Source organism: Pleurodeles waltl, chromosome 6 (assembly GCF_031143425.1).
Source record: "Pleurodeles waltl isolate 20211129_DDA chromosome 6, aPleWal1.hap1.20221129, whole genome shotgun sequence".
Lineage (NCBI taxonomy): Eukaryota > Metazoa > Chordata > Amphibia > Caudata > Salamandridae > Pleurodeles > Pleurodeles waltl.
Window position 1 is genome coordinate 1,681,997,126 of NC_090445.1, and position 26,900 is coordinate 1,682,024,025.

Sequence of the window (26,900 nt, forward strand, 5' to 3'; positions counted from 1 at the left end):
TGTTTCTCAAAAGAGTAACGCCTCAGATGCCACAGTAGTGTGTTTGTTGCTAGCTGTGTTGAGGTGTCTGGTCAGTATGCAGAAAGGGTAGTGAATTTTGTGTGTTAAGAGTATCAGGAAATCCACCATCTTGTCACACTCTGAACTGTTAAGAAAATACAGCACAACCCAGCTTAGCAAGGATGAACTCCATAGCACACCAAGTGAACTTGGTGGAGAGAGAACAGCAGTCTCAACTTGGAACGAGCAAGTACATGAAACAGGTGAGGTCAAGTTCCAGAAGGATTGGTGTGGGGGGTGAAGAGGGTGTAGGGTCTCCCTTCCAGCCAATTTTACAAACAATGAGGCCAAATTGTGCAGTGTTCAAATATATCCTGTAAAATGCCACATTTTACATGCAGTCCTGCAAGGACGCTCATGAAACAATACTAACCGAGGCTGGCCTTTGGATTTTAGAGGACGTTCACATCAACATATGCAATTTGTGTAGACATAAATGGCAACATTTTAGAACAGAAAAGTGAGAGATTTAAATAAAAATAATCGAGAGAATGTATTTCCCCCATTGACTTCTATTGAAGCAGAGACAATTTCAGGCGGTAGACAGCCAAAACAAAGCCATTTTTGGCTTAATAAATTGGGACTCTCCTGCCTGAATTGGGTTTATTGCTGTATATGCTTGGGCTTCTACCATTTTGTGCACATGCAGAAAAAACACCATCTACTCAGTGGTAATAGTGTAATACGGGCCTATGTCCCCAATCATGAGTTTCTGATATTATCATAAGCTATAGGGTCGAAGGCCAAGTGTTTTATAAATGGCACCAGAGCCCTAAAATGGCAGTATGTGATCACATTGCACGTTAAGTGTTATATATACTTTTATTTTACATTCAGTATTTATTTAGTGGCTCTTAGCTTGTTTAGGGTGTTTGTTTTCAAGCTGTGAAATGTTTATTGCAAGTGCAATGTAAAATAAGCATTTGCAATGCAGTGGGTCCCGCGTTTGCTCGAGTTAGAGCTGTTAGCATTGTAACTGGACTTTTCTTGCCACATAAATTGAAAATGAAAAGTAAAACGGTTTACATAAGCAAGTCAATTCAAAGCGACACTGCCACCATGAATGCAAAGGAGAGACACAAAAGGAAAAAGAAGTTTGCTTGCAGTCAAACATATTGGCAAAGATGCAATTATCCATGTAACAGGGTAGATTACCAAGGCGGTAACAAAACTGCCCCAAGGAAGGACATACGTAAAGCATTTACCAATGATAAAGGATTTTTGAAAGGCAAGGCCACAAACGAGAGTGATAGTGATGTGTGTGCGGTGGGCGTGGTTAAAAGCCCACATATAGATTACAACAAGTCAGAGCGCTTAGGCTCTCGACCTAAAAATGATGAAAAAATAGTTTATATAGTTAAGTCTGTAAAAGTTTAGACAAAATTCCTTGGGCTGTGTTAAAAAAAAGTTATTTCTGTAGAAGAGAGCGATTGTTGAAGCTGTTCACTGCAATGTGCACCTAAGATTATGCTGAAATTGGAATTTTCAGGTTTTCATGAATAAAATGTTGATTAAACCGTTGACAGTGGTAATACTCTGTAGAGACATTTATTTAGGTTGTCATTATAATGATGAAGCCCATAATTTACAGGGACCCATGAAATACTTTTCCTATTTAACAGGATACTGTAAAATATGAGTTTTCCTACGAATGTGTTTCATGCAATTAAAGCACCAAAAAGTTTATATATATATATGTGTGTGTGTGTGTGTGTGTATACAGTTGCCACTGTGTAGTTATAGATACTTTGGAGTACCCTCGGAAAGGCTTTTTTGCGTTTGGCTAAATAAATTGGTGAAATCTGACAAATCTTCACAAAACGTTCCAAAAAAGGTTTATCTATTTTGGCTTCTTCATGGATAGTTTGTGCTGTTCTGTAAATCAGGACCCTTAAAATGGGGTGGTCCCAAAAGTGCAATGTGCATTGTTAATTTGCATTGGAAACTTTGCTCCCCGATATAGAAAAAAAAAACGATTAACAGAATTTGGCAAAAATGTTTAAACAGTGTTTAAAAAGGCTCTGGTTGCTTATTCCTCAGAAAAAGTTAGGTACATCTGGAGGTTGATCCCACACGAGTCCTGCGGTACCAAAACATTAAAAATAATAGGCTGTTCTGATTGGGCAAGGAGCTTTTTTCTCCCACCAGTCATTTCAGTACCCCGGTATCAGTGCCGATACCAGAAAATTGAATGATATGATTGACTGACTAACACTGAAGATGATGTTGCAGTTGCTATTACAGGTTTTGGGAACTCTGTCTGTGAGGATCCTGGAAAACGTTTGTAAGGCCACAAAAGTGGTCAGGGGCTGCACACCCTGACACCCAATGCCATGTGGGGGTGCCCCAAAGGGACCAGTAAGATAAATTATAAAAAAATTAATTCATTTTGGCTGTACAGCTCTGTACCTACACCTGGTACTGTCGTACCAGCGAGGCTACCCTGTGGAACTGTGGCACCAAAAATATATATTTTTAAATTACAAGGATCTCAAGTGTGTAGGTTGTGAGCAGTGGTGGTTGGCCGCCCACGACTGCACATTGCTGAAGGCTGTGTGCATTGGGGGTTTGGGCTAGGAAGTGTTGGGCAGGGCCGGGCAAGAAGCCACCTGATGTAGCCAAGATGCTACTGCGTATGGCCAAAGGCTGGGCCCATAGGGCATTGGCCGTAGGTTGTCAGAGCAAGTAAGGCGAATGATTAAAAACCAAAAACAGAAATTCATTGAAAAAGCACATTTTAAAGTAATGTTGTAGTTAGGTGTTGAAATGAGATAAGAACTAACATTCAAAAACTTGAAAACCGCTGAAATAGACAGTTATAATTTAGTGAACTAATTATGACTTGTGTCTCTGCCATGCATTGTTACTGGGTTCACATATTACATCATTTATGACATGTTAAGACCTCATTGATAACTGTTCTTATTGTCTCCTGTTTATATGGTAAAAAAGGGAGTTCCATATTCATATTACAGGCGAGTAGTGATGTACAGCTAGAGAGATTAGAAGATTACAGGTACCTTTTCATACAGGCGGTGCAGGCATCCATGGCAATCTATGTAAACTTACTTTGCCTTATGCTGCTTTGCATGACATTTGCTTTATTCCTGGCTCAAACTCCATATCAGTATTCGCTTACTGGTAAAATGTGCTGTACATCATGTAGTCAGTTGTCTTAATCCGCATATGTGAACACGTACATTGTGTTTTCTTGGGGAATTATTTGGTGACGGCAAAGTGTGCATTGTTTCCTCAATTACACTTATGTAGTAATCAGTTTTTTGGATACAATGTTCACACTGATCATTCTGCAATTTAAAACACTGCAGCTGAAACATTTTTCTGTAAATCTATAAAAGACAAAGTTCGATGCAAGAACATAAATGAAGAAATAAGACTCTGGGTCGATCACGTTTTTCAGACCGCAACAACATTGATAAATACAGCTGCTAAATGTTTTTTTAAAAAAATCATTTTCATCTAAGCAAGCCAATATTCTGGCTATCAATAAGATGAATATCTATTATGGGTTGCAATGTTTCTGACACATATTTAAGGACATAATTAACATTTTCTGTAATTACTACAAGCCAAAACAGAATGATATTTCTATTTAACTTTTTTCTGCTGCTCCAAGTGCAGGATTTTTTTTGTTTTTTTTTTTTGTTTACGATTCAGAAACAATTACTTGAAGTGTCACCACCATTGGAAAAGAGCCTGCCTGCCCTCTTAAGGCACTAATGCCAGGGAAGGTCCCTAAGAATAAAATAGCCTGGAGTCAAATTCTCCACCAAATGCCGCCTTTCATTTGGAGAATTTGACAGAACTTTATGACATTGTGACATTTGATTCTTGGCTGGAATTGATAATTACCCATATGCATGTTTTTCAGTGTGTGCTGTATTCAGAATCCTTCCAGATTTTAACACCCACTTAGCAACCCCTGCGAGGCCAGGGATGGAGAGATGCCACGGGCACTTCTTGGAAGAATGACAATAACAGAGCTTGAGAGAGAACCAGAGAGCGCAAGAGATGAAGCCTCAAGTAATACTGATTAGAATGCAGTTGTGAAGTTAACACACCCACTTGGGGCATCTGAACAGACGCCTCTTGGTACTGAATAATACAAAATAAAAGTGCACTGCAGCTATCCCTAATCATGCTGGCTAAGGTGTAGTTTCAATCTCCCTTTACCCTTCTTGTGAATATTCAAAGAAATGAAATTATGTATGTTTTGATACAGCACTCAAATCAACTGAGAGTCGAACCTGCACATAATGTATATATGCATGTGCACAAGAGGTTCTGTACCTTATATTCATTCTTGTATAATTTCCCCTTTAGATGTCAGTTTCCCAAATGCCAATCTTCGGTTTTTACTGGTGTGCACTTGTACATAACAATGTATCAGAGAAAAACAGAATATATATAAAGAATAATATAATTGTAACATCAAGTCATTGGGGCCTATTCACAAAGGGAAATTTACTATTAAGTAAATCCACATTTTTGTTGTAAATTTGATGCTTTTGGTTATTCATCATTATATGGTGTAAACATGTATGTCTCTACCCCCTGAAATAAGATTTAGAGCCAGCTTTACAAGCATGAGGCTATTAAAGCCAAAGAGTACCCAAAACAGTAGTAAATGGAAATGGAGTAAGATCAGCGCCACACATTGCTAAACACTGGGAATGCAACACCCTAACATACAAAATAAATGAGGCAGGGATTTACTACTTACATTAGAACCCTATAGGAAGTAATGTTAAAATAAATGAATTTATTTAAACATTTTAGAAATGTATGTAAGTGTAATTTAATGTTAACTAAATATGTAAATATAAAATACATTTCTTGATAAAACATTTTTAAATGTGTTTTTAATTTAACGATGAATGTAACAAAAAAATAATTAAATCAATTTCTATCAATTCTGTATTTAACTTTTTGAAATTTTTTATGTGCTACTAAATGTAAACATTTTAGTAAGTGAGTTTTTTCTATTACGTTTTAATAAATAATTTAAATTTAATATATTTATATAAATTGCATTTTTAATTCAAAATTAAGTTAATAGTGTTTCGCTTGCAGGTAGAGCTCACTGCCACTAGGCGGAGATGTTCCAGTGGTGAAGAGGGGGCAAATTTAAAACGTTTATAAAACTGCAAAAACAAAAAATAGTAAAAATGTTTATGTTAAATATTAAGGTAAATTAGTTTTATATATTTTAAATGTTGCCCAAAAAAGTAACATCACTATTTAATTATTTTTAATTAGCTATGTAATTCAAGTAGGATTCTTTTTAAAAGATTTGTTTAACAAAAAGCTCTAAATACAAATATTTGTATTAGTAGTTATGTATTAAAATGACAAGCTATCTATGGAATTGATTTCAAATAATGTAGTTATTTAGAAAAACATAAAGTTGCATTTAAATTTACATTGTTATGATACTATTTTATCATGAAATTCATTTTATTTCCATATAATTCTTAGTAATAAAAATTATATAATTGTTAGAAGCCTAAATACATTATTTTTCAAATTATTTCATAAGGGATTCTATTTTAAGTTCCTGACTCCATTATTTATAATGTGAGGGCCCTGATGTACCAGTGTTCGGCTGTGTGAAGCACTAGACTTACTCATAGCTGTAGAACATTTACTACTGTTTTGGGTAATTTTTGGCATAAGTAGCGCTGGAAGCGAGGTTTGTCAGTAGCAATGTGCTTGCTCTTTTTTGGGTGTGTGTCTGTCCATCTCTAAACTCCTCCTAAGCCCGCTCTAAAGCCCTCCCACTTAGTTGTAAGTATTTCTTATTTTACAGTCAGTCCCTACCACATTTACTTCTAAGGAGTAAATTTATATGTGTGAGGATCTCCCAAATGAAAAGACAGAAGTGGTGAATGTGGATATTTACGATTGTAGATTTGTGTATTGGATTTGGTATTAAGTACTACTACTTTGTTACTTAGTAACTGCTGTATTTACTACAAAATAATCATGCTTATAGTGTAGAAGTCCTGAAAAGCTAACCCGTTCGCTATCTACCTCCCTCACTCCTCCTATCTTCCTATCTCTCTAGCTCCCTATCTCACTATCTAACTCCCCGACACTCTCCACCTACTCCAACCTATCTGTCTATCTATCTATTTCCCTCTCTATCGACTTCTCTATCTATTTTCTCTATCTATTTCTCTATCTCTCCCCCCCTCCCGCCACCCCCTCTACTACCTATCTCCCTATCCTCTCACTCTACCTCTCTCCCTCACCCACCTCTACAACCCCCCCTCCCCTATCTTCACAACCCTACTCCTATCTCTCTCCCTAATCTCCAAACCTCCTAACACTCACCCTCCTCCACCCTAAACCCCCTCCCCCAGCTCCTCTCACTCTACCTGTCCCCCCCCCCTCCCTCGCGCTTTCCTGCCGCGACCTCCTGCACGCCCCCGCCCCCCAGCTCCCATTCGCCCCCAGCTGACCCCTCCCCCACCTCTTATGGCGGCCGCTGCGCGACAGTGGTAGCGACCCTTGACCCAAGGGTAGGTCGCTCCCCCTGCCGCTGCAGCTCCTCCAAGTTCCCGAGTTCCTGTGTTCCTGAGACCCACCTAACTGTAAGTACCCCCCTCCTCCCAGCCCCTCGCCCTGCCCCGCGCCACTCACCTTCTCTCCTGCTTCTTTTCCTCCTCTCTGTCTCTTCCTCCTCGCTCCCCCTCTGCAATCTTCTTCTGTGTTCTTCTGTTCTTCTCTTCTGTTCTTCTGTTCTTCCCTTCTGTTCTTCTGTGTTCTTCCGGTCTTCTGTGTTCTTCTTCTCTGTTCTTCTCGGTGCTTCTGTGTTGTTCTTCTCTGTTCTTCTCTGTTCTTCTCTGTTCTTCTGCTCTTCCGATCTTCCGATCTTCTGGTCTTCTGGTCTTCTGGTCTTCTGTCTTCTGCTCTTCCGGTCTTCTGTTCTTCTGTCTTCTGTTCTCCTGTCTTCGGCTCTTCTACCTCCTCCGTCTTCTTCCCCCGAGCCTGCCCTCCTGCTCCTTCCTCATCCCCCTCCCTCACTCGCCTCCCCCTCTCTCACCCCTAGCTAACCCGTTCGCTATCTACCTCCCTCACTCCTCCTATCTTCCTATCTCTCTAGCTCCCTATCTCACTATCTAACTCCCCCACTCTCCACCTCCTCCTACCTACCTATCTGTCTATCTATCTATTTCCCTATCTATCGACTTCTCTATCTATTTTCTCTATCTATTTCTCTATCTCTCCCCCCCTCCCGCCACCCCCTCTACTACCTATCTCCCTATCCTCTCACTCTACCTCTCTCCCTCACCCACCTCTACAACCCCCCCTCCCCTATCTTCACAACCCTACTCCTATCTCTCTCCCTAATCTCCAAACCTCCTAACACTCACCCTCCTCCACCCTAAACCCCCTCCCCCAGCTCCTCTCACTCTACCTGTCCCCCCCCCTCCCTCGCGCTTTCCCGCCGCGACCTCCTGCACGCCCCCGCCCCCCAGCTCCCATTCGCCCCCAGCTGACCCCTCCCCCCCCTCCTACCTCTTATGGCGGCCGCTGCGCGACCGTGCAGCGGGCGCGCGCAGCGGGCACGCCGCTGGCGCGCCGGAGGCAAGCCCGTCTGCGCCCGTCCGCGCCTGGCCCGCGCCCAGCGCCACGACCCCTGGTCCCCAGCTCCCCCAAGCCCCGCTGATCCGCTACGACCCCACCACCCTCCACGCCCTCAACCCAGGGCGCTCCAAAACCTGCTTCCTAGCTCACCCCAAACGCACCCATGGACCCTTCGCCTGCAACTCCTGCAAACGCATCTTCCACCACGCAACTACCACGACCACAAGCCCACGCGCCATCAACCACCTCAAGTGCATCCTGATCAACGCTCGTTCCGTCCACAAGCACGCCGTTGAACTTTGGGACCTCCTGGACTCCACAGCCCCGGACGTCGCCTTCATCACGGAGACATGGATGAACGCCTCCTCTGCTCCAGACATCGCTACCCGCCATCCCCGAAGGCTACAAGATCTCCAGAAAAGACCGCACCAACCAAGTAGGAGGAGGTGTTGCCATCATCTTCAAAGACTCCATCAGCGTCACCACCTCCACCGAAGACCCCCCCCCTCGCCGATGAACACCTGCATTTTCAGATTCGCACCGACCCAAGGACCACCCTCAGAGGATCCCTCGTCTACCGTCCTCCCGGACCTCGCGCCTCTTTCAGCGACGCCATCGCCGACTTCATTTCCCCGCACGCCCTCGCCTCACCGGACTACATCCTCCTAGGCGACCTCAACTTCCATCTGGAACAAAACAACGACCCCAACACCACCACCCTGCTCGACAACCTCGCCAACCTCGGCCTCAAACAACTGGTGAACACCGCCACCCACATCGCCGGACACACGCTCGACCCTATCTTCTCCGCCAGCAAACACATCTTCTTCAGCCACACCTCTGCCCTACACTGGACCGACCACAGCTGCGTCCACTTCACATTCCGACGCGAGACCTCCCACCTCCGCACTCAACCCACCCCTCGTCGACAGTGGAACAAGATCCCTGAAGAGCAACTCTTCTCCGCTCTCGCCGCCAACCAACCCACCCTCACCACCGACCCCAACGACGCAGCTCTCAACCTCACAAACTGGATCTCCAACTGCGCTGACAACCTTGCTCCCCTCAAACGCACGCATCGACAGACCAACACCAAAAAACCTCTCTGGTTCTCTAACACCCTCAAAGAATCAAAGAAAACTTGTCGTGCCCTTGAGAAGGCCTGGCGCAAGGACCACACCGCGGACAACATGACCGCCCTCAAGAACGCTACACGCGAACACCACCACCTGATCCGCACTGCCAAAAGGAACTTTTTCACCGACAGACTAGACAAAAACAGCCACAACAGCAGAGAACTCTTCAGCATCGTCAAAGAGTTCTCCAACCCCAGCGCCAGCGCCAACGCCGTCACGCCCTCACAGGATTTGTGCGAATCCCTCGCCACTTTCTTCCATCGCAAGATCAGCGACCTCCACGACAGCTTCGGACACCAGACCCAACCATACACCACTGAACCCGCCTCCCCGGACATCACCCTCAACAACTGGACCCACATCAACACGGAAGAAACCAAATCCATCATGAACTCTATCCACTCCGGCGCCCCTTCGGACCCCTGCCCGCACTTCATCTTTAACAAAGCCGACGACATCATCGCCCCGCACCTCCAGACCGTCATCAACTCTTCTTTTTCTTCTGCTACCTTCCCCGAATGCTGGAAGCACGCTGAAGTCAACGCCCTACTAAAGAAACCTACGGCTGACCCAAGCGACCTGAAAAACTTCCGCCCCATCTCTCTTCTACCTTTCCCAGCCAAGGTAATAGAAAAGACCGTCAACAAACAGCTGACCACCTTCCTGGAAGACAACAACCTGCTCGACCCTTCACAAACCGGATTCCGAACCAACCACAGCACGGAAACCGCCCTCATCTCAGTCACAGACGACATCAGAACCCTGATGGACAACGGTGAAACAGTCGCCCTCATTCTCCTCGACCTCTCGGCTGCCTTTGACACCGTCTGTCACCGCACCCTAATCACCCGCCTACGCTCCACCGGGATCCAAGGCCAGGCCCTGGACTGGATCGCCTCCTTCCTCGCTAACCGCTCCCAAAGAGTTTACCTCCCTCCGTTTCGCTCAGAACCCACCAAGATCATCTGCGGCGTACCTCAAGGCTCATCCCGACACTCTTCAATGTCTACATGAGCCCCCTCGCCGACATCGTACGCAAGCACGACATCATCATCACCTCCTACGCCGACGACACCCAACTTGTACTCTCCCTCACCAAGGACCCCGCCAGCGCCAAGACCAACCTACAAGAGGGTATGAAGGACGTCGCAGATTGGATGAGGCTCAGCCGCCTAAAGCTGAACTCTGAAAAAACGGAAGTCCTCATCCTCGGCAACACCCCGTCCGCCTGGGACGACTCCTGGTGGCCCACGGCCCTCGGCACCGCACCGACCCCCGCAGACCACGCCCGCAACCTCAGCTTCATCTTGGACCCTCTTCTCACCATGACCAAGCAAGTCAACGCCGTGTCCTCCGCCTGCTTCCTCACTCTCCGCATGCTCCGCAAGATCTTCCGCTGGATCCCCGCCGACACCAGAAAAACCGTGACCCACGCCCTTGTCACGAGTCGCCTGGACTACGGCAACACCCTCTACGCCGGGACCACCGCCAAACTCCAAAACCGCCTGCAACGCATCCAAAACGCCTCGGCCCGCCTCATCCTCGACGTACCCCGCAACAGCCACATCTCCGCACACCTGAGACACCTGCATTGGCTCCCAGTCAGCAAAAGGATCACCTTCCGTCTTCTCACCCACGCACACAAAGCCCTCCACAACAAGGGACCGGAATACCTCAACAGACGCCTCAGCTTCTACGTCCCCACCCGCCCCCTCCGCTCCGCTGGCCTCGCACTTGCTGCCGTCCCTCGCACCCGCCGCTCCACGGCGGGTGGGAGATCTTTCTCCTTCCTGGCGGCCAAGACCTGGAACTCCCTCCCCACCAGCCTCAGGACCACCCAGGACCACTCCGCTTTCCGGAGACTCCTAAAGACTTGGCTGTTCGAGCAGCGATAACCCCCCCTTTCCCCCCTAGCGCCTTGAGACCCGCACGGGTGAGTAGCGCGCTTTATAAATGTTAATGATTTGATTTGAAAAGCGTTTACCTAAGAGCATCTCATGCCACCAATCTGAGAACTGGTAGGTATCTGGCCTCCACACTCCTCTTTGGACATGGAAAGGCCACCGAGAATGATCCCTACCGATTAACAAAGAGAAGTGACAAGTTATGTACCTACCCAGTGGGCGCCTGACTCTGAGCCAGACTCCATCACTCAAGGGGCAGTAGGAACAGGAGGGGATGGAAACTTGGGCTGTTGGAATGTCACACCATATGAACTTCAAAGAATGGAAAGGCACTTAACCTTATATCTTATTTTTTGGTAGTCAACAATGGCCTGCAGGCCATTGGTTAGAAATATGATTATACGATCTTTCAAGAGACTTACCAATTTTTCATAAGAGACTTACCCTGCATTGGCCCTGTCAGGCATTTAGTCGCCTCAGCTTGTATTGTCTTCCACATACCTTAGCATACTGATTTTGACTGCTATGAAATCCGTCTCAGTGATGATGTAACTCAATTTAGTTATACCCTGAAAGGTGTGTCATGAAAACGTTGTAATCTTTTGGAAAGAGCCTTTTTTCATTCTATTGTCCGCTTCAATCTGATTTCCTCTCTCAACTCATTAAGATTCTTGAAATTCTGCAATATGTGTATCAGATCCACTTCTGCCTTCTCATCACATCTTCAATATCACAAATGTGTTGTCTTAGTTGCCCTATCTATCCTGCCCTTGTGCTCATTGCCAATTACACAGTTTGTGGACAATATTTGTTGGACAAGATATGAGAGTCATTACCAAAACAATGTATTTTGTCTTATCTGGTTTAGTTCAAAATGGTTTGAGTACTAACGGCCTTCTTACAAGTCTGGCGGGCACTAGACCGCCAGGCTCGTGGTTGCGGTCCAGACCACCACGTTTTTGACAGTCTGACTGTCAAATTAAGAGTTTGGCGTTCCGACCACCAAAAGACCGCCGTTTCTGCCAGGATCAGTGATCCCGATGGGATGATGGCGGTCATGCTTGTAAACAGCCATTTCGGTGTTGACTTCAACCTTGTTCTCTGCCAGCCTTTTCATGGCAGCTCACCGCCATGAAAAGGCTGGCAGAGAACAAGTGCAGGGGTACCCCTGCCCAGTACCCTTGAAACGCTCACTATCTGTTGTGCAGACAGTGTGCGTTTCAAGGGTGCTGGTGCACGTTGCGTGCGGCAGCATTGTTGCCAGCTCTAGGGTGCTGCTGCACCATTGCCACTGGGCTGACGGTTTCCGCCAGTCAGCCCAGTGGCAAACGTTGTAATGGGACCGGTGGGGAGACCACCAGTACCGTGGTGGTCTTCTCATCAGGAGTTTGGCAGACAAATGTTTCCCTCCACCAAACTTTTAATTACCCCCATAGACTCCAAAACCTCTGCATATATTGAGTGTCATCCGGAAAGCTGGTGTGCATGCATAAAAAAACAATGAAGACACTGGTGGTCCAAAGGGGGACATCCTTTTATAGAGACGGAGATGAAAACAGTTACCTTTAACTCAATAAGCTCTAGACATTGTGGAGCCTATGGTCCCACACTCAATGATTCAGGTGTTGAAGGTCACTATCAAAGATTACCCCAAGGTTACAACCAGAGAAACAGCAATGAATATCAAAAGTGGAGAAGGTGCGTCCAGAGGAGAGGGGGCCTGGAATGGCGACTGTGTTCATCCAGACTGGCCAAGAAGTACCAGGTGGCCTTTAATTCTGAATGTTGTGAAGAATGAATATAAATGCAAAGAAAACAATACATATCTATCGCAAAGTCCTTGCAGTGATGCACATGCTGAAGAAATGATTTGTGAAATCCTAGACATTTCTTCATCCGATCTGTGTGGGCTGCTTTTTCAACAGTTGTAGCATGCTAATTCTGACAGGATTGGCAACATGGTGACAATGGCAGTTTGATGGAACTGGGGATGTATCTAGGTGAATGCTCTTTTATCAGGGAAGCATTTGATTTGCATGATCAATGGCAAAGCAAACAGAGAAAATTACTTACAGGAAGGATCATTCAGCAAACATAGTGCTCAGTAATTTTCTGGATCTGCTGTGGTTGATGTACGTTACCCACAATTACTTACTCAATTATTTTTTAACGCTACAGAATAAGATCTGATTTAAGATAGTCCATAATTGGAACAATATCTGCTTTTGGTGAATTTTCAATTTCTAGAGGAAAAATTGATTGAATGAGCAGAATAATTCCTATCGAGAAGCGTGGAAGACAATCAATCACCTCCGTGCTCTGTATGAAAACTAGTACTCATTGCAGAGTTTTATTGATGATGCTTTCTTCTCTTTTCTTTCATATCTTCAGAGACACTTGACGACATATCCCTATCGATGTACTCTGGCTGATTTTCAGATCGAGAAGAAGATCGGACGGGGGCAGTTCAGCGAAGTTTACAGAGCAAACTGCCACCTGGACAGAAAACCGGTTGCATTAAAAAAAGTTCAGGTGAGGTTTTAGGTTCTGCTGGTAAATTATTACAGGTATACATTTTTTATTTATTTATTTTAGTTTGGAAGCCATGTCGAAAATGCATAGCAGCTTACAGAGCATCAGCTGAAACCTTTCTTGACCACCCACGGCATATTTAACACCTACATCAGCAATCGTCAATTTTCCTACAATACAGTCCTCACTCCTAGTGAGGGGGGTATGCTTGTTGGTTAATGTATTTAAAGTATAATTAGTGATTATTAGCTCCAAATATTTTAGCCAAGGCCTCAGTCCAAACACCTCAGATGGTGTACCCAGGTAATCCCGCTAGTGAAGTCCAGACCGTTCAGTCTCATTTTTTTTTTGCTCTCAAATACCCTGATATAAATAATATTTCTCTTGCTCATCCATACCACTGAAACATACCTCCTTCTCTGCCCTTAAAATTAATTACAGGGGAACCTGCATGCCTTCATAACAAACTGTAAGATGCCAGGCTTGAGAGTTGTAACTGATACAAATCCATGCAAGTGTCTGAGATACAAAACTGGATATTATCTCAGGATAAAAAAATGGATCTAAAAGCTTCAGGGTACCACTGTTCATACTTATTGTCATGCTCTTGCACCCAATTATTAACATAAAAGTTAATGATTTAAATCAATGACATGATTTTTATGAGATTAAAAGACTAGTCTTTCTAATTTCGGGTGCTAGTGATTTCATTTGACTAGGGGTTGTTGAATTTGTTGAATGGTTGCAGAATGAAATGTTATGAAGCTTTTAAAATAATACAGATCATAATATTAATTATAATATATTTTATATGGTGTTTATAAGCATAAATCTGGGTCAGTATTGACTTTGGAAGGATGAGAGACAGATTCAGCTTTGCCTGGATTCGACCTAGGACCTCCAACTTACACCAGATATCAGCAGTGAGTGCTGACTCTCACTGTGCTGTCCTTCTGGCTAATATTGTATTGATTTAATAATTAGCATTATTAATTTGACTGCTGCTGGCTTTTCTCAGACTGGAATGTATAAAGAGCCTTTCCTATAAAATGTTTAAATGTTCTAATAACATGAAGTTGTATAATTTGTGGATGTATATGGTAATGGTTCGGTTGTAATAAAAATTGCTGAATCATGAGCCATCCATCTTTGTTTTGTTTAAAAAAAAAAAAAATGACATATGCTAATCATTATTATATTGTTTATTGTTCTGGTTTATATTTTGGGGGAAACCTATTTTTTAAATACGTTTTTGTGCTAATTTCCCATTAATCACAAGCCTTACCCACTGGCCACATGTTTCCTTAAGTTGTAGTTTTATAGAAAATCCTACTTGAGTAAACATTAGTTGTGGTACCAACGTAGGACATTCCCCTTCTGAAGGACTTATAGACTACCCTTGGAGGGTTACTTCCCTTAAAATGTAACGTTTCATGGTGACATGTCATTGTTTAAACAAACACTAAAGGTGAAGGGAGGATGGTAAGTCTAACCACTGGCAATTGCTTCGGGAAGCATTTCAACTGCAGGTGTGTTTGCCCACCGTGCCACCTCAGTTAAGACCCAGCTATATTTTGACCCTGATCTAATAGGAACAGTCCAGCTTAAACTGCCAGGTCCTCTCCGAACCAGAGCACTAGCAACCCAGGAGTGAGTTTGCTGTGTCTTTGCTTAGCATTAGATAGATACTCCTTGTGTGATCCTCCTAATTCTTCCTACCAGGAAAATGTCTATCACTCTGATGCTACTTTTCTGAGCATCTAAGTACATTGTAGTGAACCCGTAATGTCATATTGTCACTAGCTCTCACATCTGGTTTGGTATTCGCCATTACTTGCTGTGACGTGTCAGCATGTAGCGTGGGAGCTGCCGAATATTTGGGTATCCACTATCTTTAATATTAATGTGTAATTACCGCCAGGCTCTTCCACCTTCGGACTCTTCCACTGCCAGGCTCTTCCAACTCCAGACCCTTCCACCTTCGGACTCTTCCACCGCCAGGCTCTTCCAACTCCAGACTCTTCCACCGGCAGGTTTTTCCACAGCCAGATTCTTCCAACTCCAGACCCTTCCACCTTCGGACTCCTCCACTGCCAGGCTCTTCCAACTCCAGACCCTTCCACCTTCGGACTCTTCCACCGCCAGGCTCTTCCAACTCCAGACTCCTTCACCGCCAGATTCTTCCACCGCCAGATTCTTCCACCGCCAGATTCTTCCAACTCCAGACCCTTTCACCTTTGGACTCCTCCACTGCCAGGCTCTTCCAATTCCAGATCCTTCCACCTTCTGACTCTTCCACCGCCAGGCTCTTCCAACTCCAGACTCCTTCACCGCCAGGTTTTTCCACCGCCAGATTCTTCCAACTCCAGACCCTTCCACCTTCGGACTCCTCCACTGCCAGGCTCTTCCAATTCCAGACCCTTCCACCTTCAGACTCTTCCACCACCAGACTCTTCCAACTCCAGACCCTTCCACCGCCAGGTTTTTGCACACCTAGGTTCTTCTACTACCAGGCTGTTCCACCGCCGGGCTCTTCCAGCAGACACTTCACCCAATAAGCTCCTTCAGAAGTCTTAATTATAGCTTTTTCAGATAGGGTCAGAAATTAGAAGGATATACATATTTCAATTAGTCACCACAGTTAACAACATAAATGCAATTGAGAAGTATTATATATTTAAAGAAGAAAGATTTTCTAATCATGCACTTAATTTTTGCATTTTATTTAACTTCTCAGATATTTGAAATGATGGATGCGAAGGCCAGGCAGGATTGCATTAAAGAAATTGATCTTTTAAAGGTAAGGCTTTATTTCTTAGCCTTGGTGACTGTTTACAGGTTATGTTGTCAGTGAGCTCTGGAGAATGTGACTGCAATCATTTGTCTAATATCCTGAAAAAATAATAGAACCAAATATATGTGGTTTGAGCCATCCTTTATTTCTCTTACACTCTGCTCATTCTGACAAGTAACAGATTGTGGGATGTTGGAGGCCGCACAGAAGGAGCCATCTTGTCTCCTGATAGGAACAGATGGGAAAAAATGGTGGGCAAGGTCCTGAGGAGACTTGCTCATATCCCCAAATCAGGCCTGCACAATAGAATGGAAATGACTGGGTGGACCCCTTTGCTGTGCTTCTAGGGATGCAAAGATGGGGGACACATTCTGTCTCTTTTGCTGCTTGACCAAAGGTCACTTCATTAACAACTACCACCATTCTCAGTGGCATACATTTACAGTTTGCTTAAAGTTGAACCAATCAAGTTCGTTGTTGATGCCTTCAACATGTCTACATCAGATTGCTTTTATGAGTGATATAAACACACCCATCTACATCATTTGTTTGGGTTGAGAGCAAAGCGCTCTGTCCCTGCTGTAATCTCTCTAAGAGCTTGTAACCACGCCCACTGCACGGCCATGAGTTTGGTTGGTTTGTGGGCTTGCCATATAAACTTCGCTCGCTTTCATTAGTGGAAGGCATGCACACGTCATGCCTTTTCTGGTGTTTAGCCCTCCTTGAGCGCACGGGCCAACTACTGAAAACATACGAGGCTCTGTGTTTTCTGTATGGTTTCTGGACACATTTTTTCTATTTATTTCCTACGCAGCGTGATCTCGCTGGGTAGTAGTCGAGCGCTCTGCATCACATCGACTCTGTTACATAGATAATTGCATTTTTGTCAGTAATACATTTGACTGCGAGCAAACTTCTGTTTTACTTTCTATTTTCAATTTATGTGGCAAGAAATGTCCAGTTCGGAATTTACAATGCAAATAGATCTTACTCGAGCAGACGCGAGATGCATTGCATTGCAGATGCTTGTTTTGAATTGTATTAAAACAGCCCATTGCCTGTAATCCTCTTTCACATCCACTGAAGATCCTTGTAAGTGGTCAGTTTGGGTCTGTGGAGGAAGGCAGTGGGTGACCACTAGTGGTAGCCTCCAGAGACCACAGTGTTGCTACTATTGCTATTGCTACACCGTGTTGCTTATTTATTTTATAGTCTCCCTTGGAGTTGTTCCAGTCTGTTGGTCCAAGTGGACCTACAGGCTTCTTTCTCCAATGAGCCAAGGCTTTCCTTTCTTTAGATGGTCTTCCAGGTCCAGGTGTGCTCTGAGGAGATGGTGGTGAGGTTGCATTCCTATTCTGTGCACTAGCCAATGAACTGAGAATTATTTAGACCCAGTCAAGGGAAAAATACCTACAAAGCACAACACCCTTTTCAGGACTTCCTTTTATATTTTACTGTAAGCCTTCTCAGGGGTCTTCTTTCAGAGTGGCTCTGGTATCATGAATTCTAAGCCATCCCAGAACCAGGCCCATGTTGGTGCAAAAACGTCCACTCTGCTTAGTGACTATATTGTCACTTGGCTATTTGTATATAAATGCTGAAAACAGCGTGGATGAATTTAAAAAAAACTTATTTTTCCTGCCAGTGTCTCAACTAATGAATATAAACCATCATTGATGTACAAAAATAGTTCTTCTATAGTAGTTCCGAAATTGCCTACTGTATTCTCTATTATTGTATTCTTACTCATATTTGCAAATGTACTTGCTTTTGTTGCAGTTTAATATAAAATGCAGGTTGGTTAAATGGAAAGCTCCTTAATACATTAGAGTCCATCGGAATGCAAGACTGTTAAATTAAAATCATGATTTTATGGTCTTAGTGGTCCTTCATAATCTTTGGGATGAAACATCTCTCACCTGGACTGTTCATGCCACCACCACAAACCCCAAGCAGGACTTCTGCTGCGCCACATCCCGCAGTCTTATCGACTCTCTCGACATAGGACTAACTCAACGACTCTCCCTTCCTGATAGTGATGCACCATCTTCTCCTGCCCCAGGCCTTCTAGTGCCCTTCTGATGGGAATGTGGTCATTAAACCCTGCTCCCAGTGTGTCATCACAGCTACTGGCTCTGCAATATAACAGGGGTGAAATCAAATCTCTCCACCCACCAGGCACCTACTAAATGAGCTCCAGGAGGAGAGAACCAGAAGATTGACATCTAAGCATCGACAGCATATGGTCATGTGATAAACCTAAGGGGCAGTCACCCATGGAATCACTGAATCAATCTTTGTATCTGGTCCGCAAAGGTACTGGTGCCATCCTTTACGTGCCAGCAAGGAAGTATGCATATCGCAAGTAAACCAGAGCATTCAGGTTGATATGAGAGCACAAAGACCTGCATGAACATGCGAGGAATTTTTATAGCAAGAAACAGAATGTGTAATCTTGACAAAATTAAATTGAGACGAAATTAAGTGCACCAGAGAAGTGAATGCTGCCTAAATGATCCATTAGTAGTCTAAGTGCATGAGCCAGCCTGAGGCCTTTTAAAGCTGTCTTTGTGAAAGCCACCGAGGACCCTGATGTTAGGCAGAGCAGGCGGTATTATCTGAGCTGTGAAAAGGATAGCCGTCGAGTGCCACTGAAAAGCTTCTGTCCCATTCTCCTCACACGTCAACAATATTGTTTACATTTTTTATTCCTCCCTATTATATTGTGTGTTCCGCATCTCTCTGCAGTTGTTACCACACCATTTTTGTACATGTGTGGCAGCTGCTTTGAAGCATTAGTGCTCAGAATTTGGGACCAGCAGGTGGATATCAACTGCTGTGTTCCTTGAATTCATTATTTCTTACTGCTTTCTGATTATATTAAATTTGGTTGAGCTTGTTACAGTAACACACCTTTTCCACCATATTAAAACACAAGCACTACACTGTTCACTTATTTAAGTGTGACATTCATATCCACCAGTACTGCCATTTTTGTTCACATGTTAAAGTGTGCATTCTGTAGGTCAAAAGGTTCAGTAGATCAGGAATGTAGTATTTTCCATAAACTACATTTCCCAATTTCTCAGCAGCATCTCGGCTAGCGAGAGGAACTGTGAGCATATCTATTTTTCTACCCTCCCAAATGTGCCACAGTTTGCAGAACAAATATACTGTTGTATGCTTTGTTGACTTGGTGTTCAGTGTTTTGCTGTGCATGTCTATTATCTTTACAGGAGCCAAACGCAGAGCCACTCTGTTATGGGGGGAGAGAAACTTCTGTCACGGGGGCAATGAAGGGTACACACCTTCTTTCATGCACTCCCTGCACTAGAGTATGGGTTACTTTAGCAGGCACTCTCAACACGTTCTTGATCTCTTAACACGGCCATTGACTTTGAGTTTTTTCAGTGGAGGTGGGCACCAAGAAGATAAACACATTTAAGATCATAACTATACATATTTTGTGTTTGACCCAATCAACATCCTAGTCTGCAATTTCAAATGGACATGAAAGTTGGTTGAAACAACTTTTTACGGTTATAGAGTTGTTTTGAGCATTGATCACATTGATTTTGGTAAACATGGACTTTAATTTCACACTCTTCAATTGAAACACATTTCCCATACTGTCATGCTGATGTGAAACCTTCTTATCTTCTATACGTGTCCGTCTGCCCTTCACTTTGGCCTGCAAATGACACATCCCCATTGAATCTCCTTGTATGCACTTGAATGAGAGACTGTCAGTGACTATTGTTACCACCAAAGCTTCATTTCAAACATACCCTGCTCCTCCTCTTACACAGAAGGTTTGGAGCCAGGTAGTCCTACTAATTCTGATGTGTCATGTACCACTAAGGAATTACATTGTTAGGGTGACCTTGCTCCTACCTGTATCTGATCAGGTGGAAATTCCCTAAGCTGCTAGCATTCCTTTACACTATCATCATCCTGGTGTAATCCCCATTCCACCTAGTGCCCTGCCCATTTATCACATGTACATGTGACAGTAGTGAGATCATGGTGCTGTGCAACTCACCTCATCTGGGGATTTATTCACTCTAATCACAAAATCCCAGCTCTACATCATCATCCAACTCTATGGCTTTTAATCCATATACGTGAAGCCATTTATATAGCGTGAACTTAGGTGGAGGTCAACAGCGTAATGTGTAGTCAAAGGAATAAAGACAATGTGAGATTATGTACAAAAATCTGGTAAAAAGAGTAAGGTGGATCTCTTCTGAGTGGACCAAGATAGAAGGGTGGGGAGAGAAGAGGTGATGAGGGACATGTTGGTTAACTAAAAGCAAATTTAGCTCCTTCCTGAATTGTAGTGTTGTAGGATTGTTCATTGAATAATTTAAAGATTGTTGACAACGCACATCCTTGAGGGTCATTGCAAGTCACCTTTAAAAATGTGTTTTTTGGACAGCTCATCTGGATGAGTTGGAAATGAACAGAGAAGCAGGTCGTGAGGCAGTGTTGCGTTATATAACAATCCCAGGGGAATGAGGGTTTGGGGTTCAGCAGTGTTAAAAGCTGCCAATAGCTGATGATTGAATTGGAGGACATGGTCAACCTAGTCTTCAGTTAGTTTATCTTCTACAACATGAAACTGGTGGTCGCGGTACTTGACCGGGGACTACAGTCTTTTATGCTCATGTAATCAGATTGGTCTTGATCTGCTATTTGAGTCATATGGTAACAGTCTTTTAAAATATTTAATTTAGTTTTCACACGAAATTTCCAAGAGGTGAGTGGTCAGTTTTGATTGAAGGTATAAGAGGCATCATAAAATATATCCAAAATGCAATTCCTTTTGTTTCTCACAATTTTTACAAACATATAGTCGTCATGCGTAGGAGCTAATATTATAATATACATGTTCAAAATCAATTATAATACATTTCAAAAGGCATTTTGCCATACTAATTTCCAAACTGATAGCTAGAAAGGAATTTGAAAACTGAGATTAAGGTTACTGCATCTTGAAAGGTGGAGTATTCTGTCCAAACGAGAACGGCTATTACCAATTGACTTCTGAGATAAAGAATTTGAAAAAAAAGGTAAATGATCCAGGATCATTATTTAAAAAAAAATTAGGGATATACCCTAACCACAAATGAGATTCATATTTATTTTCAGTACTATTTTACAAGTCTTTCCCAACCTACAACTGTAGAAGGTAGTGTGCAGAAAAATAAAATTACTTTGACATTTTATAGCTTCAATTAATACTTTATACATTTTTTGGTGATGGGGAGGCAACTCTCAAAGTAGAGGGCACAGTGCACTGCAATAAATAACCTGAACTGCCTCTGCTCTTTGTCTTGTAACTGGAATATTGGTCAGTAGTTTAGTCAACTTTTGAGACTGTCTTACTTTTAAGACGGGGGATTGGTAATGCTTGGAGGGGTGACTCTGATGATGTCTTGTGTGAGGAATGTGTTCATTATATTGAGCAATTATATATATATATATATCAGCCGTCTAACACATACATCACTGAACACATTAAAGGAAGATTTCCTTTCCAGCCTCCTCCATAACCTTTGATGATCCACCCCAAACAAACTGCCTACACGCTCAGCAGATTATCAATTTGTGGGAGTGGATCCTTCAAGGATTTGTGGCTCAGAACCCATATGTCAAAATCTGCTTTTGGAAATTATATAAAGAGCTGAAGGTCCATCTGCTCCCCACGATGCACAGACAGAAAGATCAGAGCCTGGTTGATACCTAAACCTGCAGCTGCATTGTGCACTGCTGCTGTGCATCAGTCTTGCTTCGCTGGTATTTGCTCTAAGGTGGCCACAAAGAGGCATGATCGGTCAATAAATACTATTACATAATTTGAACAAGTGATTGCTAGAAGGACATCAAAGTGAGTTAATATTTAGAGAGCTCCTTTTTACTTAACTTCCATTCTGCCAACTCTGTTCGGAGTAGGTGCAAAGAAGAAGTTTGCGGACGCCACCACGCTGAAGATAGACCAGACCTTGGCCAACGGTACTGTTTTATGTGATCTTTTTAATGGGCATCTAAGACTGGAGGAAACAAGTGTGAATAGGAAAAGTCATCTGGGGACCAAATACTTGGATGGAAAATCCAAGTTTCCTCTACCCACATTCCCTGAAGGCAGCATGTGTAGCTGGCAACAACTTGTGGAGGAAAGGTCACTTGAGGACGCAGAGGCAGAGCATTTCCCTACACATAAGGGAAGGAGTAATAGTCACGATCTGCAAGGTGAAACATCCAGTCACAAGATCTACTGCTGTCCTGGCGGGAAGCCACTACTTTGGTCTGAGCTGAGAAGAGACAACCTCATTTTTTAAAGAATCCCAAACACTAGTTGGATGGCTGCATCTAAGCCTCTTTAGAAGCACCGGATTTAAACTGATTAGCTTCAAGCATGCTTGCATAGTCATGAGTAGTACTGTGTTACCCAAAGTTTATACATCCGGAGCAAGTAGGGCCAATCAATGTGAGTGATAGTAAACAGTGCATCTCAGCAGAGGTATTAGTAAACTGATTATAAGGGTACTTCAGGCAGTGGTGAGAGTTGTGCTGACAATATTGTGTTAGTAAGAGACACTAATTTGGTTAGTGCCAATGTTAGTGTGAACTGTGGCAAGGGATTTGGTTTCACTCAGACAGTGACGGCCAGTGGTGCACCATTGGTCCCCGCAATGCAGGGGGGCCGTTGAGCTCCAGGGATCCCTTCCGAAGAGTACCCTAGCCTGAGAGCTCCTGACTGAGTCTTGGGGAGCAGACTCTCCATGCACTTTGCAGGGTGCGCCCTCCAGATTCGTTACGCCACTAGTGGTTGCAGGCATACTCACTTGTTTAGGACAGACAGACTTATAGGAACAGCCCAGTCAAAGAGGCCAAATGTGGACAAACCAAAATTCTGTTGTGTCTTCATTATTATGGGATAACAAAAGGCACACAGAGGTGAAGGCATTTAGAACAACCTTAGATAGTAGTTGCACAGGAGAAAATCAATATAAATTGATGAGAGGTGGAGAATTATGTTCTGAGTCGAGTCTGGATTGAATGTTGAATACTGCGTCTGAGTTAGGCCAGAAAACTGCACATCCGCTGCATGAGGGCGACAGAGAGCGAGTGGAAGTGGAATGATATGTGAAGAAAGGGATGTCCTGCTTTTCCTGTCAATCGAAGGTGAAAAGTCTGTCTCACTTCGTTGTCGAATTGTCCAATGGTAGTGTGTGAAACATCAATAAAGTGGTTAAGGTACTGGATTGTCTCTTGACTTCATTTAGTGGGAAGCGACACAGTTGAGGAAGAGAGAGAAGTAAAACTGGTGGAAGTCAGTGTAACGTAAAGGGTGATGAAAGTAATTAGCCGAAAAGGTTTAGGGGACGTCCTGGGTGGATAAATGATTATGAACAGACATGAAAATTCCTAAACTTGTGTTCTCTAGATCTCGTATTAATGGGGCATGCCACCATACAGTCTTTGATAGTTTTCTTATTATTTTTTTTTTTTTTTGGAAGTGTGTTAAATGTATGTGTGTGTATTTATATATAGATATATATACATATATATATATCTATATATATATATATACACACACACATATATATATATATATATATATATGTGTATATATATATATATATATAGTTTTCATTTTGTTCCCATTCTTTCTTTAGTCACTGTTCAGGAGCCTTCTTATGTTTATTCCAATATGAAGGGATAAGATGTGTCATATTCTATGTTACCTGGGGAGGAACACGGGATGTGGGTGGGCAGAATGGAACGGAAGGTCCAGGTGCTGAGGTTGAGGACGGGCTGTTGCGGGCTGGTCTTCCAAGCTGTATTCCTGATAAACTCCCACTGAACACTTCAGCAGGTGTCTGATAGGTTTCAAAAGGTTTTTGCTTGCTGTGTATTTAGTGAATTTACGGTATTTCTGCATTGATACCAGTTGGTCCATCTACAAGGAAAAGGTTGTTAAATGAAAATGTGACCGTCTGGAATTGCATTAACATATTTTTAGCAATAGCAAATTTGAAGTCGCACATCAAGATTCCATATTAAGCTGCAAAAAAACTCTGTGCACTGTGAATAGTCATTCCTGGCTCAACTCGTACAATGCAGTCCCATCCAGAGCTTATAATAGGAGAAGAAGTCAATTTGCTGAGTCAAATGGCCTTTGAAAACGCCAGCAACGCATTCACTAACCCTGTCGATTGGGTTTTCTTGCAAACTATTTAACAAAATATGACGGATCTCACATCCATTTTCATGAGTCAGCTTTTTGTAGAACAAATCAGATCTAGCTGAAACCACAGCTTCCAGTGTCAGCTTGAGAAGCTCTTTCCATGGGTCAGCATATTTGATAATTTGTTGCGAGTGCAGGTGCGCGCTTCCCTCCCGGGGGGTTGAGCCCGGTTAGTCTCATGGTCTTGTTTTCAGATGAGGGAGGAGTTTAAGAGGCCAACTTCGGTGAGTTTGTCAGTGTCAGCATCTGAAATTTACTCCAGTCGGTGCCGCATAGCTAATAACTTGGCAAATCAATACTCCAGCTCATGGCTCTTTAATTGATAGCTCCCCTGCTAGTTGTACTCGCGGCTCCATAAATAACTGAAGGGCATTTAAGCGATTTTCAGAGGAGGCGTCTTGCAAGAGCACTTACATCCATATTAGGAAGTTGGATTCTAGTGCTGCAGCGCATTACAAGAATTGTGCGTCTCAAAACATTGGCTACACGCCTGAAAGAAATTAAATTGAGCCCTAAAACTGGGACTACATGCTTTGAATATAAGATGAGTGGCTAGGGATTGGTACCGACGGATCTTGCTGCGAGCCTTGATGAGGGTTTGATGTAGTAGCCAAATTGTTTCTTGGGGAACTAGAAGCCGTCTTCCAAAACCGAGACTTTAAACTCAACCAAATTGCACAACTGTCTAGAAACCAAATATCTGCCTGTGCCCTTCTTCAACATTCTCAAGCCACAAGTCTCAATAGAAATAGTGTGATGGGGCTAATTAGCTTATTTAATTTAGAATGACTTCACAGGTGATTTAACAACAGGTATTGTCATACCCTTATAATATTTCTCCCTTACAATTAAACAGGCTTAATTTACAAAACATCAGGGTAACAACTTGGAAATGTGATGAGAACATGTTTTGGTTTGTGTTCCTTTTTATGAATCACATGTAGAATTTCCACTCATCAATGTGTGATTGAGCTACTGAATGACTGAAGGCGACACCAGGAGCCTCATTACGAGGCTGGCTGTTCAAGGACCGCCATCTTCGGGGTCACGGTCAGACCGCCACAACGCAACCCAGCTTGTCCGACCACCAAACTCTTAATAAGGCCCTAAGTTCCACTTAGTGTTAAGATAGGTTTTTGTTCCACTGGTGTTCTGTGCCAGCTTTAAAGTACAGAAGCGCTGCACATTCACATTCCATTAGGCAAGAGAAGAGTTAATTGTGTGAAGGTTTCTATAACCTCCGAATAAGAGATTCAGAGATAACACCTTGCAGGGTCCTTTTGACTAATAAAGAGGAAGTTGCCAGTGGGAGATTTTAAAAGTACTCTGAGGCCAAGTTGCACACACAGTGGCCTAGATTTACTAAGCCTTTGCATGCCTTCCATCATGCAAGGCAAACGCAAAGGCTTAAGTAAGGTTCACCAAGCCACACAAGCACCCCTTTTCGTGACAATGCAAATAATTGGAATAGACTTGGTCTGCGTTGTGTTATATTTCATAGTGATAGACATTCCATGTGTGGAGCATGGCTGGTCAATACATCCACCCTTGGAATTTGAAGCACCCCCAGATTTACTGAAAACCCTAAACCTGGGATTGTCTCAAAATAGTAGGCCACCTGACCATGGGGTAATGAGGAGGAATATGTTGATTTCTCCTTCTATGTGTGATATATTTTGCATCATGCATAGAAATAGGAACTTGCCTCTTAGTGTTGGTTTTGTGCAGGAAGGTGCACCTTCCTGCACAAAAACCATCCTGCCCATAACGGAGCATCCTTGCACAATGGTGACTGCGTAGGTACCAGGCAGCCTCAAGTGCACCTGTGTAGGCAGAGAGATGAAGAGTGTTATAACTTAGTAGATATGGCGCTGGTCAGTTCTCTCCCGTTCAGGCCACGAAACGCACAAACTCCGCTTGCTGCACTCTGCTCCATGAACATTTAGCAAATATCCCCCACAGTGTTGTAATGGGGGGGAACAAGGTGACAATTATCAGGCTCGTAAGGGAACAGAGTCCCTGCTCTAAAAAATAGGGGGAACTCCGTACACCGCATCCACCCCGCGTGTTTCCTGCCTGCAATGAGGACGCATAGAAGTATATTTTTGTCCTATTAATAAGTGCGGTGCAGAAGCTGGAACAGGTGACCTGCTTCTGGCATTGGCAAAACCAGCAGAACTTGCCTTTTATTAGACCTCTTGGCTTTACTAATGCTTATAGCCGATGCTGTGCAGAACCAAAAACAAAAATATGTGATGAAAATGCTGTGCTTTTCTGTGGCAATCACATTAGCGATGAACTATGCACACACTTTCCTACAGAATGACACAAGCGCCATTTTTTTCCATATATTTACCAAACCAACATGGCAGACTTGGATTGGTAAATAAAAAAATAAAATAAATGACTTGCACAAATGTGTCTTTTGGAACACAGAGCAGACCAAAAGCAAACGGCAGCTTCTGGGCTTCCTAAAAAATTAAAATATTTTTTCTAAAGAACCAGGAGAGTAGGGGAGCAGCTGGGAAGGGAGTGGCTGGGAGGAATAAAATAAAAAATTAAAAGTTGGTGTGGGGAAAGGAGGTTACAGAGTTCATGTGGTGTTC

General features: G+C 43.4%; 1 protein-coding gene across 2 annotated transcripts in view; it reads left to right on the forward strand.

Moving 5' to 3' along the window:
- NEK6 (NIMA related kinase 6) overlaps nt 1–26,900 on the forward strand; it is a 474,385-nt gene that overhangs the window by 281,304 nt on the left and 166,181 nt on the right. For both annotated transcript variants that reach the window (XM_069241715.1, XM_069241716.1), the window contains exons 4-5: nt 13,106–13,246; nt 15,984–16,046. In XM_069241715.1, the coding sequence (XP_069097816.1) occupies nt 13,106–13,246; nt 15,984–16,046 (204 nt within the window). The remainder of the gene's footprint in view (nt 1–13,105; nt 13,247–15,983; nt 16,047–26,900) is intronic.